Source organism: Chanodichthys erythropterus, chromosome 10 (genome assembly GCF_024489055.1).
Source record: "Chanodichthys erythropterus isolate Z2021 chromosome 10, ASM2448905v1, whole genome shotgun sequence".
NCBI lineage: Eukaryota > Metazoa > Chordata > Actinopteri > Cypriniformes > Xenocyprididae > Chanodichthys > Chanodichthys erythropterus.
This window is the reverse complement of record NC_090230.1, coordinates 11835702-11850811: the sequence shown is the minus strand read 5'-3', so window position 1 is coordinate 11850811 and position 15110 is coordinate 11835702. Positions and strand designations below refer to the sequence as shown.

The 15110-nt window shown below is 36.7% G+C and overlaps 1 protein-coding gene across 1 annotated transcript in view; it reads left to right on the top strand.

Annotated features, from left to right (window-relative positions):
* Positions 1-44: 44 nt before the first annotated feature.
* The window catches only part of si:ch1073-396h14.1 (disintegrin and metalloproteinase domain-containing protein 10), a 33234-nt gene continuing 18168 nt past the window's right edge, over positions 45-15110 (top strand). Inside the window, exons 1-5 of the mRNA XM_067396013.1 lie at positions 45-117; positions 2927-3074; positions 3171-3289; positions 3372-3527; positions 14979-15058. Of these exons, the coding sequence (XP_067252114.1) occupies positions 45-117; positions 2927-3074; positions 3171-3289; positions 3372-3527; positions 14979-15058 (576 nt within the window). The remainder of the gene's footprint in view (positions 118-2926; positions 3075-3170; positions 3290-3371; positions 3528-14978; positions 15059-15110) is intronic.

Below are 15110 nucleotides of genomic sequence, written 5' to 3'. Positions count from 1 at the left end.
TAGAAACATTCCTAGGTTTCAAGCATCTAGTGAGCTAAGAAGACATGGTAGCCACACTTCCGAGTGTTTCCCAGATTTGTCTGCTTATTTGTATTTTATCTAGAGGACATTTTATAGGTAAGATATCTCTTTATGCTTTGTGTGCAGGTGGTGGGCTTATCTGAGGTCAATGTAAGGACATTTGTCTAGATTACTTGTTTTTTTTTTTTTTTTTTTTTTTGGCCTCTGTCATTGTAGTTTGCCTCAACTTGTCCGCATCAAAAAAAAGATGTTCTTTCTTTTTCTTACAAAATAAAATGTTCTTTCAGCTGTAAGAAAACAAATCATAGTTAGTGGTCTTAAATTAAGCAACACTATTGTTGTTCATACTTAGGTTTAGAGATTTGAACAGACCCCATAGTATTACTTTGGCACATAACTTGACCTGCACCGTTTGTGCTACGGTTTGTGGTGGTGAGGTATGCTATTACTCTTTTGTCACATACTGTTATAAAGATTTTAGTCCAAAGATTATTATCAAGACAGGTAGGTTCTTTTAACTCGAGCCACTCAAAACACTATAGCATTATGTGAGCATTAGGAGCGTTCACACGGAATGCATTCTTGCATTTAAAATATGAAAAAAGTGCAGCACAGAACAGGGGTGTCTACACGCATTTTATGTAATGTGCAGAGAAAAAAAACGAAAAAAAAAAAAAAAAACGTGAATAGCAGAAATGGCTGACAAACTGAGAGTTCCTAAAAATAAATAAAAGAACAACAACAACAACAAATGCTTAAAGGGATAGTTCACCCAAAAATGAAAATTTGATGTTTATCTGCTTACCCCCAGGGCATCCAAGATGTAGAGGACTTTTTTTCTTCAGTGGAACGCAAATTATGATTTTTAACTGCAACCGCTGCCGTCTGTCAGTCAAATAATAGCAGTGATTGGGAACTTCAACTATAACAGTAAATAAAACTTGCTTAGACAAATCAAAATTAAAACCTGCAGCTCGTGATGACACATTAATGTCCTAAGAGACGAAACGATCGGTTTGTGCGAGAAACCGAACATTATTTATATAATTTTTACCTCAAATACACCACTATGTCCAACTTCGTTCAGCTTCCTGTTAGTGAGGTCAAAAAACGCGTTGTGTTGACGGAAGTGATGTCTCTCCCATATACTTCAATGAGCGCGAGACATCACTTCCGTTGTCAGAGCGCGATCAGACCTCACTAGCCGGAAGCTGAACGAAGTTGGACATAGTGGTGTATTAGAGGTAAAAAAATATATAAATACTGTTCGGTTTCTCGCACAAACCGATCGTTTTGTGTCTTAGGACATCAATGTGCCGTCACGAGCCGCAGGGTTTAATTTGGATTTGTCTATGGAAGTTTTTTCGACTCTTATTGTTCAAGTTCCCAATCACTGCTATTATTTGACTGACAGACGGCAGCGGTTGCAGTTAAAAATCATAATTTGCGTTCGACTGAAGAAATAAAGTCGCCTACATCTTGGATGCCCTGGGGGTAAGCAGATAAACATCAAATTTTCATTTTTGGGTGAACTATCCCTTTAAACAAGCCTAAGCTTTTGCTCGTCTCCCAGGCTGTCCGAGGTGGTGTTTAGCTGGGGGTGAGCATGGTCTCCCACCTTGACCAGCTGAAAAGTGCCCCAAACCTCTCTAAAACCAGTCAACACACCAGCAAATCTATTTTAGGTTAGATTTTAAAACGCACTTGTGATGCTTGCCCCGCCCCCAACTTCTGATTGGCCCACTGTTTTGACATTGAGGAGCTTTTAGGAACTTTTAACTTGACATTTTAATATATAATACATGCTATTCATTCTTTCAAAGCTTGTGTTGTATTATTTCAGCCTCCCTTAATGTTTGAATTTTTTGATTGCTTCTTTTATATTGATTTTTTATCTTATGCATAAGAATGTACACTAAACAGATAATGGCTGCATCCGAATTCGCATACTTTCCTACTATATATACTACTAGGTGAAAAACAGTATGTGACAAAAGAAGTATGTCTGAATTCACAGTATACCCATAAAAGAGTAGGCAAAATGTACCCGGATGACCTACGTCAGAGATTGTATATTATAGGGAGATGAGAGGGTCAGTATCTCTTACCATTGGAGAAAGCTAACTTAATCACATGTTGCACCTCTCAGCCTATTGTGTAATGGCAGTGACATCAGTGCCGCCATTCAAAACTCCTTCCCTGTGTACCGCCACAGCCGGAGCCTTAGCATTAGCGCTTTATTGGCTAAAGGTTGCAGGTTTGCCTTCCAGTGGCTTTGACACAATATCTATTCTCTCTGTTAAACAGTAATGCGGCACATTTGCTGTTGGTAATGCCGTAAATGAGTCCTACCTGACGCAACATTCCCTAGCCTGCCATCTCTTAAAAAAATACATTTTTATCAAGCTAAATTCTACATATAGTTCCCAACAAAAGTATTGTTTAGTGTAAAACATGCTGAAGATGAGTGAACAGGCTGTTGATTAATTAAATGATTAGCTATTTTCCCACAAAAGCTGTTTAATCAACATAGTGAAGCCTCTCATCCATTGACATCCATTCAAAAAACGGCCTCTGGTCTCCTTCCCTGCGTACCACCAGAGGCAGAGCGTTAGCATTAGCCGTTGCGCTTTTTTGGCTAAAGGTTTCAGGGTTGCAGGCTTGCCTTCCAGTGGCTTTGACAGCAGCACACCGTTCAAAGATGCCTGTCTAGTCTATAGAATGTTATTTACATTGAAAAACAGTGCAGTTGAAATGCAAAAACACGTGTATTTTGATTTACTATTTGAGTGATTTACTTAGTATACTACAAAACTACGTTGGGGTTTAGATATCTGTAGTTTTGTGGTAAATAAATAAATTGGTCTCAAACTGAACCCACTATATCTTGTTCCAAATATTTCAGAAGCTTTACAAGACATTAGCAAGTATATAAAACACTATGAAGGCCTGTCTTATGACCGAGAGATCTTAAAACAACAACACCAGCGTATCAGACGCGAGACACATCTAAACAATCAAGAGCTTCATCTAGACTTCAACGCCTTTCAAAGGTACCTATGACTTTTTAGATGTCAAGACGTCTGCAGTATCCCACCATACTTGAATATGCACTAACAAACTTTTATTAAGCACTGACTTCTTTTTAGGGCATTCCACCTCCGTCTCAAGCCAAATGTAAATGGCTTCACAGAAGATTTCAAGGTCCAGTCAGAAGATGAAACTCAGATGGTGGATCTCTCTCACATATTCTCAGGAGTACTAGAAGGTAGGACTTCTTGTTTTGGCAGCAGCACAGCTTGTTATCTATAATTAATGTTACTAAAATAAAACTGTTTTCTGTCTCAAAGATGACAGTGAATCCTCATGTCAAGGTTCTGTTGTTGAGGGTCAGTTTGAAGGCTCCATCACAACAGCCAATGGAACGTTTTACATCGAGCCCACTGACAGATACTCCACCTCCAACTCTGACCACCATTCCATCATTTATCATGAGGATGATGTGGGTAAGTGATTATAAAACTTATTTCTTTCTTCACTTAGTTTAAGCAATTTGCCTTTGAACTTAATTCAATGCAATGTTACTACTTTTGGAGATAAACTATCATATTCATATACAAAGTTAGTTTTAAAAGTGAGACTTTTGTTTCATGTGCTGTTGTTGTTATTGTATTTGATTTCTCTTTGTGCAAACATGAATTCAGTGAACTGCGAGGGGTATTTTACTGCAGTTCAATGCCCTGTTATATGCACAGTTTTACACATGGGAGATGCACGTGTTGCACATTTTATTGATTCTTCAAAAAATATAAATATTATAAAGCTCACAAATTAGTATATTTATATCTGAAACTACCATGATAAATGTATCAGAGAAGGTTGTTAATAACCTTAATGCATTTATTGTTCAGCCAAGCCAGTTTTAAATCCTAGTAGTCTTTTTTTTTTTTTTTGCCAACTGACATGGAAATGATTGTTTTAAGTAGCAAGCCTGGAGAGCAGAACCAGTTTACAAGGATTAAAAATATCTGTCATATTCTGTAAAGTAGACTGACGTTTACTAAAAAAAATATATATATATATTACCCCCCTCTTTTGTACAAAATGTCAGATTTGCTTTAATGTCAGAAGCTCAATATGCTCAATATGAAATTTTACAGTAAGTGAATAGGTGCATTTTCATTAGTGGTCCCAGACTTTTGTACCCTGAACTGTTTTTTATGTAATTTACATTTCTGTCTGTGTACTTACTTTGCTGGGGTGGTAAAAAAAAAAAAAAAAAAAAAAAAAACGTGTTCCTGTCTTTGTATAGCAGGAGGTAAACATTGGCAGAGAGACAAGTGAATGTATAGCCTGTGGATATTGGTGGTCATGTGATCTCGTGGTTGAAGTCACACCATGCCCATGTGGTTTCAAGGTTACAAGGTTTCAAGGTTTCCCATGGGTCCAGGGGCTAGTTTTTCATATATATATATATATATATATATATATATATAAAGCTTTCGATATGTTTTTAAAAGTACACCATATAACTTGTCGCCTGTTTTTAGAAACCATATAGTATGCCAGGAACGTCACAATGTATAAGAAATATGAACATATTTGGCATAAGATGAATCGGATACAAACAAAAATTTAACTAAAAAAAATGTAAAACAATGCCACATTTATTTGTTTACCATAGCGAAATGCATTTTTTTTTTTTTTATTAAATTGGATATTGAATTTAATAATTTTTACTATTAAATACTGTTAAAGTCCTTTTAAGTCAAGTAATTTCACTCGGTGGCCATCTTTGAAACGTTTCAGTCATGCAAGTGCTGCTCCTATCACTTTGAATGGGGAAACATCAAATTCTCCAAAGCTGTTCACCAAGCTTTAACCAAGATTAATGGTGCCCTAGAACCAGTTTTAACAAGATGTAATATAAGTCTAAGGTGTCCCCTGAACGTGTCTGTGAAGTTTCAGCTCAAAATACCCCATAGATTTTTTTTAATACATTTTTTAACTGCCTATTTTGAACCATAATTATATATGCACCGATTCAGTGCGCGGCCCCTTTAAATCTCGCACTCCCCCGCCCCCGAGCTCTCCACTGCCTTAACCAGCATAAACAAAGTTCACACAGCTAATATAACCCTCAAAATGGATCTTTACAAAGTGTTCGTCATTCATGCATGCATCGATTCCTGTGAGTATAGTATTTATTTGGATGTTTACATTTGATTCTGAATGAGTTTGATAGTGCTCCGTGGCTAATGGGCTAAAGCTAACATTACACACTGTTGGAGAGATTTATAAAGAATGAAGTTGTGTTTATGAATTATACAGACTGCAAGTGTTTAAAAATGAAAATAGCGACGGCTCTTGTCTCCGTGAATACAATAAGAAACAATGGTAACTTTAACCACATTTAACAGTACATTAGCAACATGCTAATGAAACATTTAGAAAGACAATTTACAAATATCACTAAAAATATCATGATATCATGGATCATGTCAATTATTATTGCTCCATCTGCCATTTTTCGCTATTGTCCTTGCTTGCTTACCTACTCTGATGATTCAGGTGTGCACAGATCCACACATTAATACTGGCTGCCCTTGTGTAATGCTTTGAACATGGGCTGGCATATGCAAATATTGGGGTCATACATATTAATGATCCCGACTGTTACGTAGCAATCTGTGTTATGTTGAGATTTGCCTGTTCTTCGGAGGTCTTTTAAACAAATGAGATTTACATAAGAAGGAGGAAACAATGGTGTTTGAGACTCACTGTATGTCATTTTCATGTACTGAACTCTCGTTATTAATCTATGCCGAGGTAAATTCAATTTTTCATTCGATGGCACCTTTAAATTTCATATTTGAAATCACCAATGAAGTCTGTCTCATAAATTTTGTTTCTGAATGCTCCAATCATGATCAAAATTGGACCAGCCAATACACATGTGCAGTCCTAAGCGTGAGTCCCAGAACACTGACTGTTTCTATAGCAATCGGAGCTTCTAAAGTCAGTTGCAGTGACACAATGACTTTACCAATTGGCGATTGGCTCTTTTATTTAGAAGGCAGGACTAGGGCTGGGGGATATATCGCATGAGATTGTTAAATGCTGCTCCATTTGAAAGCAGGTGATGGCGATTTAGCGGTAATCAGGGAACCGGCTTTACTGACAAAATGCGCGTGACAATCACATTTGATATATCCCCCAGCCCTAGGCGAGGCTTGTTCCGCCATATTGTGTGTTGCAGTTTCTCCCATTAGTAATCTGTGTGCACCGTGTTTGAATGTCTAAAGTCTTTGACATATAATTATTGTGAAATCTACAACTCTACAAAAGTTGTAGATTTCTACAAATCTACAAAATTAACTATTGTGTAATCTAACAAAACAAAATTTCAAATATATGCACCATTGCAAATTCATTGCAAAAATATGTTTGCCATTGCAAATTCTGAAAATGTAACCATGTGATAAAGGGTTTTTTTAAACAGTGTACTAATTTGCACTGTAATTTGCAGCAGTTTGATGTGATGGATTTCCTGTTTGAGCCACTTGATGACTGAAGCTGATTATACAGATCTGTTATTTATATACTGATTCATCTCATTTTTGGACAATGGCGTGGTTTGTCTGCCATCTGGAAGTTAAAACTAACAGGAAGAGGAGCAGCTTTGATTAGGTTTCACTGCAGCTGGCTAAATAAAGGAAACAACCAATCAGAACCAATGCATGAGAAACATAGATATAAACATAATTAGGAAGGTTTCCCAGTTGAATTTCACTATCAATTTATTTGGCAAATCTTAAGACATCCTAATTTTGGCAACACCAACATCTTGTGTTTAATTCCCTGGGAACTTGCATGCTAATAAATTGCAATAATGTAATGTAAATGTAATTTAATATATTGCACTCTGGTTGGAGTTACAAAAAAAAAAAAAAAAAATCTGATCTCCAGATTAGCTTTTGATTTTGCAAGTGTTCTTGGATAAACATTCATTTTAATTTCCGCTCCCTTCTGGTGTAGACTGTTTCTCAATAAATTCAGGCATATTTTCCCCAAACAACTTCTGAAACCTTTCTGCCCTGTTCTCCACATGCACAACTACTTGAAAGAGAGGCACGCAGGATGAAGCCAAAATCTGGAAGTAATTCCATCAATGGGTCAATGTCCGACATTTACCCTTCCTTCTCACATGCTCCATTTTTCTCCCAAACTCACTGATCCAGGAATGACTTTACTAACCTTATTGTTTATAGAAACTATGATCATGTTACAAAGCGTGATCTGGCTGTCCACCTCATACATTAAAGAATTCTTATTGGTTGATTCTTGCACACCAGGATGGTGTGATCCAATCACTTTGCTTCTCTAGTTAGAGTCAAGGTACATCCTGACATTTACTCCCAGCTAAACTCCCAGTCATTTTACACTGTAGGTAAAACTTAACCAGGCTGTTGTGGATGTCAACCACCTGACTGTGCATGAGCTTTTTTCTGTTCTTTTTTTTCTTTTGGTTCTCGACTTTAAATTAATGTTTAATCTGATTTGTGTTATTCTTGGGACCGTCCTGAATTCATAATGTAAAACCTTTTTTTATTGAAGTCTGAAAGTCAGTTACCTAGAGTTTTATGGTCATAACACTATTGTTGTCTGGTTGGGGTCACAATGCACCACTATCACAAACAATCAGTGCAGCATAAGACCAAACAGCACCTTGTTATTTTTTGTAGTTGATTGAAGTTTCCGTGTGAATGTTTTTAAGTTATTCTTTAAGTATATACTGCGTTCCAAATTATTATGCAAGTGACATATCAGTAAGATTTCAGTAGAATAAACATTCAGATTTTAGTTTTTCTAAGAAAATGTTTGTTTGTTTATTTATCCATGTCTTTTTAGATAACTGGTATCAATCTCAGACAAAATAATTTGCCAGATCTATGGAAACCCTACTTGGAGGTTGTTCCACATTATTAAGCAAGTTACAGTTCTCATGCAATATGGGAAGAAGAAAGATCTTTCTGAAGATGAAAAGCATGAAATGGTGCAATGTTGTGCAAAAGGCATGAAAACAACTAATATTGTGTGAAAACTGAATGGAGATTTATCATAAATTATCATAAGATTTGTGAGTGTTTTAGAGCACAACAGAACTTGGTCAGATAAAGGCTTATTAATGAAAGTTCCTGTCAAAAAAAATTATTGTATTAAAAGGGCAGCTATAAAAAAGCCAGTGTTGAGCAGCAAACAGGTATTTGAAGCTGCTGGTGTCTCTGGAGTCTTGAGAACCTCACCATGCAGGCTGGCAGTTGTGTGTAAAGATGCATTTCAGCCACTCCAAACCAAACCTCACTGCACTTCCTGTCTGCACTTCCCTCATCAGTCTTCCTGCCATCCCTGGATTCCCTGCACCTGTCTATTGTCATCAGCACTCCCTTTAAGTTGGATTCACTCCCTACACTCCTTGGCAGTTCTCTTGTTTGTATAACCGTATTATGGTTATGGTTGTATTACCTATTCCCGGATTGTAAATAAACCCTCTATTATTGTGGATCTCCATACTCGCCTCATCTCTGCAGCACAGCACGATAACAATACGTCACTTGCATAATAATTTGGAACGCGATATAATAATATAACAGCATTATCAATGTTTTTTTTCTCTGAAGGCTTTGTTGCAGACTTTCAAGTGAAATATTTTTAACAACAACAATGTAAATTTGAAGAAGGTTCGATTTTCAGTGTCAGAATTTATAAACATCAAATATAATAGAATATTACTGTTTTGTTTTGTTTGTACATTTGGGGCTAAGCACTTTTGAGTTGGGCCAGTTAGAAACCCTTAGGAAACCACAGAGAAACCACCCACAACACCCTTGCAACCAATCTGCAATGCGCTAAAACCACCACCTTAGCAGCATCCTAGCAACCACCCAAAACACTTTTGCATGGTCCAGCCAAACCCACTCATGATTTCTTCAGGAATTGTACAAATCCTGTTCTTCCTTGCACATTTTTTACTTTTTCTTTTATTAGGATAGCGTCACATCTACCAAAGTTTAGTATAGTTAGTAATTATGTCACAATGAGGGTTTTTGACAGAGGTCAGAAAAGATACAATCGCTCAAGTCTCTCTTGAGCAAGCATGTTGGTTTTGCAATGAATTAATTATTTCAAGACTGTACAAGTGGGTCCAAGATTTTTGCAATCGTTGTCAGAATGTCTGTGTATCATCTGCATTTCTTAGGACACCAATACAAAATATACTGGGCCTCATGTGCAAACGGTCCATTAAACCATTTTTACTTAAAGGTGCTAAAGAGGATGTTTTGTTTTATACATTTTTGCAATATTAACTGATAAAAGACTATTTATTAGGTGCACTGAAAGTAATAATATTACTATACATCATCTGTGCACGAGGTAGGGCCTTAAAAATATCAGCCAATCGTTTACGCGATCATCGAGTAAAGGATTGGCCCTCTGTCTTGTCAATCACTGCCGTGACGTTCCTTGTGAGAGACGAGCGCGGCTGCGCGCTCCAGTAACTTTCCACACTCCACAGGCGCCGCATGCAATGTTTTTGTCCGGAGACAGGAGTAACAACTGCAGATTATGAGTTACCTGCGGTGAGTCCGACATAATGAATCCACGAACACGACACAGCAAGCGAATGCTGGTGGTAAACACTCGTGTTCCAGTACTCGTGTTTACGAGTTTTGGGAGGCGTTCCTTTGAAATGAGCTGTGAAGGAGGGGGGTTGTTTTTACGCATGCGCTCATTTCAAAAACTCAGTAACAGTCTTTGGATTCTCAGTCGACGAAAAAATCCTCTCTATCACCTTTAAATGTTATGTTTAATGAGGACATTTCACGAGCAATTTACACATTTGTTGTTTTCATAAATGTTATTTTTGAAAATTTATTATATTTATTATCTGAGAAGAATCTTTAAAAGAAAATCAGGATGGTGCCAGAAACCACAAAAACGTAACTTAAATCTTCACTAAAACTAATCTGGACACGTCGATTTTCTTATCGAATCGGCATTCTGACTAATTACTAGTGTTATTTTAGTATTGTTTATATTCTTTTATAGTATTTATTAGGGGTGTCCACGAGTACGGATTTGCATAGTCGAATCAGATTCGAATCACATTGCCTTTTACGAAACTGACAATGATTTTATTTTTTTAAACAAATGAAAGGCAATGTGGATAAACATTCACAGCCACGATGTACAGAACACCACTCAAGATATAGAAGAAAATGAATAAAAACATTTTGGATCAATAAACCTTAAAATATATAAATAACTGCAGAAAGGCCACACTGCAGATAGATATGCATTTCATATGTCAGCAAATCAAATTAAATCGGATAAATTACCTGTGCGAGCAAGCTTTAACTATTCTACAGCGTAACATCGATGCACCAAAAAACTAAAATTATAATTAAAGCTGCAGTCCGCAACTTTTTTTGTGTTAAAGATTTACAAAAATTATATAATGACAATATACAATATTTTCCAAACCGTGTTTTTGTCATATCCTGAATCATTATGGTACACTTATAATAATGCTGTGTTCCAGGCAGGTTTTTGAGCTGTAAGTCACGACTTCAAATCACGACTCACGACTTTGTAGCGTTCCAGTAAAGTCACAACAAACTGCATAAAAGTGTAAACAAACCAACATTGCAGACCGTATGGGGCTTATGCTCATTAACAATTATTTCTATCGCCAAAGGTGCTTACTCCTTGCTTATTTGAGGGAAACAGAGGAGGAAAACGGCGCATAAGGCAAGAGAAGCTGTTATACCTTTTATTTTACCATGCACTTGCATAAACACCGCATCCGTAGGGCTGCCATTGTTGTTTCGCGGGCTATGTGACGTCAGAGCCCGTAACTGGGAGTACATCGATCTAGTTCGAGTTCACGGGTGGGAAGTCACGGGTTTGACTGCCGTTCCAGTGCACTTTCACGGGTAGAAGGTTGGAAAACACGGGTTATGGGTTGCCTGGAACGCGGCATAAGTGTTTATATTTGGACAGTGTTTATATTTCAGACCGGTGTTACAATATATTCGGTTCCTGAAATATTCTGTTCCACTGGGTGGCGCTTACGCGAATATTCATGATATCCTTTTATTGTGGGCGTGTCCTAAGAGAACGCGCAAGTGAATGGAACTGAAAATATTAGTACACGCTCCTCAAATCGCATCGGTTTCATGGATTATTTCGAAAAGGTAATAAATATTCAGTGTTAAGCAACAGTTCTCATGTTCAAAGCAATGATAAATCGTCAGAGCTATTTTGCCTGATTGAGTACAGGACATGCATTCAGATAAACAGTTAACGTAATATAACATAAGAGCAAACATGAGCGAATAACCTTGTTTTACACTGATGTGTTTTCTGTTTAGCTTTTTTTATTTGTGAGGCTTTAAAAAGTTTTTGAATAGTTTGATTACTTTGCTTCGTAATTCTGTGACTACAGGCTACTGCATAGTGTTGACAACATGAAACCTCTACAAATGTATCTGTGACCTAATAAAAAGCTATAGCCTGGTGTGAATATTGTCATCCTTAATTTCTTGATTATTTTTATATTTTCAGTGTTTATCACCACAGTAAGACCCTTTATCAACAACTACAAATATTTCCTGTTTTCTCATATTTTACTGGATATCATGACAAATTATCATTATAGTCCAACAAGTAAATGCACATTTGATGATCAACAACATCATTTTTTTTTTTTTTTTGAGTTTTTCACTTTCAACTGTTTTTCCGGCAAATTTCTTAATGTGTAAATATTTGTACAAACAAAAATATTCAACCACTGAGACATACTGAACACATTTCACAGGCGTTTGATCAACAGAGTATCTGAAAGTCTGATGTGGCACCAGCTGCTTTACAGAGCAGCTCATCCTCATGGACAGAAACACATTTGCAGCTCTCACTGTGAGATGTCACTCCACTCTTCCATCAAGGCATTTCACATTCTCAAACATGTCTGGTGGGACTTATGGTTACATGTGGTTTGGTACTGACAAGCAGCTGTCCTTCTGTCTCCCTGTACCATTGTCTCAGGCATCTTCGTGTGTGTGTGTGTGTGTGTGTGTGTGTGTGTGTGTGTGTGTGATGGAGGGATTCCCGCCGCTGTTTTGACTCCTTTACACATTTTAGGAACATTGTAGTTTATTGCTCTGTTCACATCTGCAGTCCTCATACCTCCTGCAGCAGGACTAAGGCACATTCACACAGGGGATCAGAGACCCTGGGCATCTTTATGTTTTTCAGAGTCAGTGAAAGGTCTCTTTAGTGTCCTCTTTAGTTTTTGTAACTGATTATCTGGATTGAAATAATTGAAAAACATGACAAACATTGTTAAAACCTTTTCTAAATATCTGTAAAGCTTATTTGGATTGTACAAAATTATCTTTAAAATATTTTCCTGAAAATTGACTCTTTTTTTTTTTTTTGCAGATTTTTTCATCTTTTCTTAGTTTTATTTTTTTTTTTATTAAAAAAAAAAAAACAAATTCAGTTGTAGCCTAGCCTATATAAATATTAAATACATTAAATGTTATAACAAGTACAGAAGCAATTACTCTATGAATGTAACTCAAATTGAAAAGACATTTAAAAATTCAAAACAATGTGTGAAAAGAAGCAATGCTAAATGTGAGGTTCTGAGGTAAATAATAAAACAGGGCCTTGGCACTTGGGAACAGCCTTAATGGATGTTTAGATCACACACTGCCAGAGCTCTTCTCACATCCAATCTGAAACAGACAGTGACTTTACAAGATGATGAGTGTATGTGGAAACATCACAAAAGCAAAACAAAACCATATGACATTGTGATAATAACAAGTATAACGTAATCTTGTAAAGTAGCTGTCTATTTTTTTCTGTGTGTTTGTGCTGTATTACCTCACAGAATAAATTATATGATTATTATCAGAATTTTTTTTGACTGCTTTTGAATTTTTTTTTAAATCAGGTACATAAGGTTGTTTGAGTATGTGTTATGTTTGACACATTTCAGGGTTTTGTGCTGCAATATCCCGCCTTGTCAAACTTTAAATAAAACGAAACTAAACTATAATTTTCTTATCATAATTATAATATTTTAAACAAAAATAACAATCTTTAAGTAGCAAACAAAACAAAACAATCAAAACAAAGCTCCAAAGGTTTATATTCCAAAGGAATATTTTATTGCCTTTTTGAAATAATCTGAGGAGCGTGTACTAATATTTTCAGTTCCATTCGCTTGCGCGTTGTCTCAAGGACACGCCCACAATAGAAGGATATCATGAATATTCACGTAAGCGCCACAAAGTGGAACAGAATATTTCAGGAACCGAATATATTGTAACACCGGTTCCCGCCTCCTTCTTCCCATATCTACTGACCTCGTTACACAGTCTTTTTAGCTAAACATTCACAGCATCCAAAAATCAAATTACAACTGGCTGAAATGTTTTGAAATCACTTTTCCCCCTACCTGATTGAGAGACAAAAATACAGTCTTTCACGCGATCTGCCTTATCCGCTTGAGTCTTTTCAAATAGTGCGCTAGATTGCTAACATTAGTAAGCTCGTTACGTTGGCCGGCAGAAGCGCGCCGCAGGACATGAGCTGTTGGCACAACTTGCATCATACGTTTTTTGGATCATCTTTTACCATTTCAAAGTGCATCCAATTCTACACTTTATATTTTCTTATCCCAGACATTGTTAAAGATTTAATCCCTGCCGCCAAGATGCTCCTCTGTCGGTCATGGATCATGGAAAGTGAAACTTAAATCTGTCAGAGGTGTGGTTGGATTTATTCATGCACATTAAAAATATTTATTAAAAACTTCTTTCTTTTCACATTTTTATTTATAGCATTAACATAATAGGCTGTATATTAACCTATTGGGAGAGAACCGGTACATCTATGTAAAATCAGATATTGAGCGCACCGCACCCATATCTGATTGATAGTCGAATCAGGCTCCTCCTATCGAAGCATCGAATCGTCGACTATTCAGGGTCACCCCAAGTATTTATTAATATTTTGAGTTAGCTTTTATTTTTGCATTTTCAGTTTTCTATTTAATTTTAATTGAACTTTTAGTATTTTGTTTTGTGCTTTTGTAATTAGTAGTTGAAGTGCATAGCGCTGAAACCTTATTGTAATTGTTAAAATTTCCAAGGATTAACATTCTTCCCTAAAAGTGATCTGGCAGACCAAACCATAGTCAAAGTCTTAGCTTTGAGGGATGGTTGTACTCAGTCTACCAAGGCTCGCTCCGATCGGCCTGACGGGGGCGCTACTGCAGGCAGTCAAAAGTATGAAATCACTCATAACTCCTAAACCACTAGGTGTATGCGTACGTGTCTTATATTGTTGGAATCCTTGGGTCAAGACGAACAAAATCCATGCCTCGGATTCGATTGTCAAAATATAAGTACTATAACCAAAGTGGGCCTGTTTTTGCATAAAGTATCACATGATTTTTCACACATGCCCATTCAACATTCATACCACATGGTAGAACTCCTCATTCTGAGCAACTTTGCCTCTAGGACTGCCTCTGTCCATCAAATCGTTCGTTAAATATTGGGGATTATTTCATAAAACAACTTTGGCAAACCAGTCCGACTCAACCTCGATAAAACCACTGCAGAACAATTCTCGGGACTCAATAATTATCAAAAAAAAAAAAATTGAACTTTGGCCAGTTTTTCATCATCTACATGTTTTATTTTATTTCAATTAATGAAAATAATTTTTGATAGTTTTAGTTTTAGTTAACATGAACAACACTGTTAATTACAGCATTTTTATCCAATTTTTATCCTTTTTTAACCTGACTAATTATCCCCTTAGTGGTCGCCTCCCATATTGTAACCCTTTAATGTGATTTTTCTTTTTTTCCACAGACAGCACTCCCTTGAGAAGCGGTCATGTTGGCTTCTGTGGTGCCGAGCGGCTGCAGCATCTTGTCCAAAACCACCAAGAGGTCAGACATGACCTCACTTCATTTCCAGTTCAGCCCTGTACAATGTGTCCGT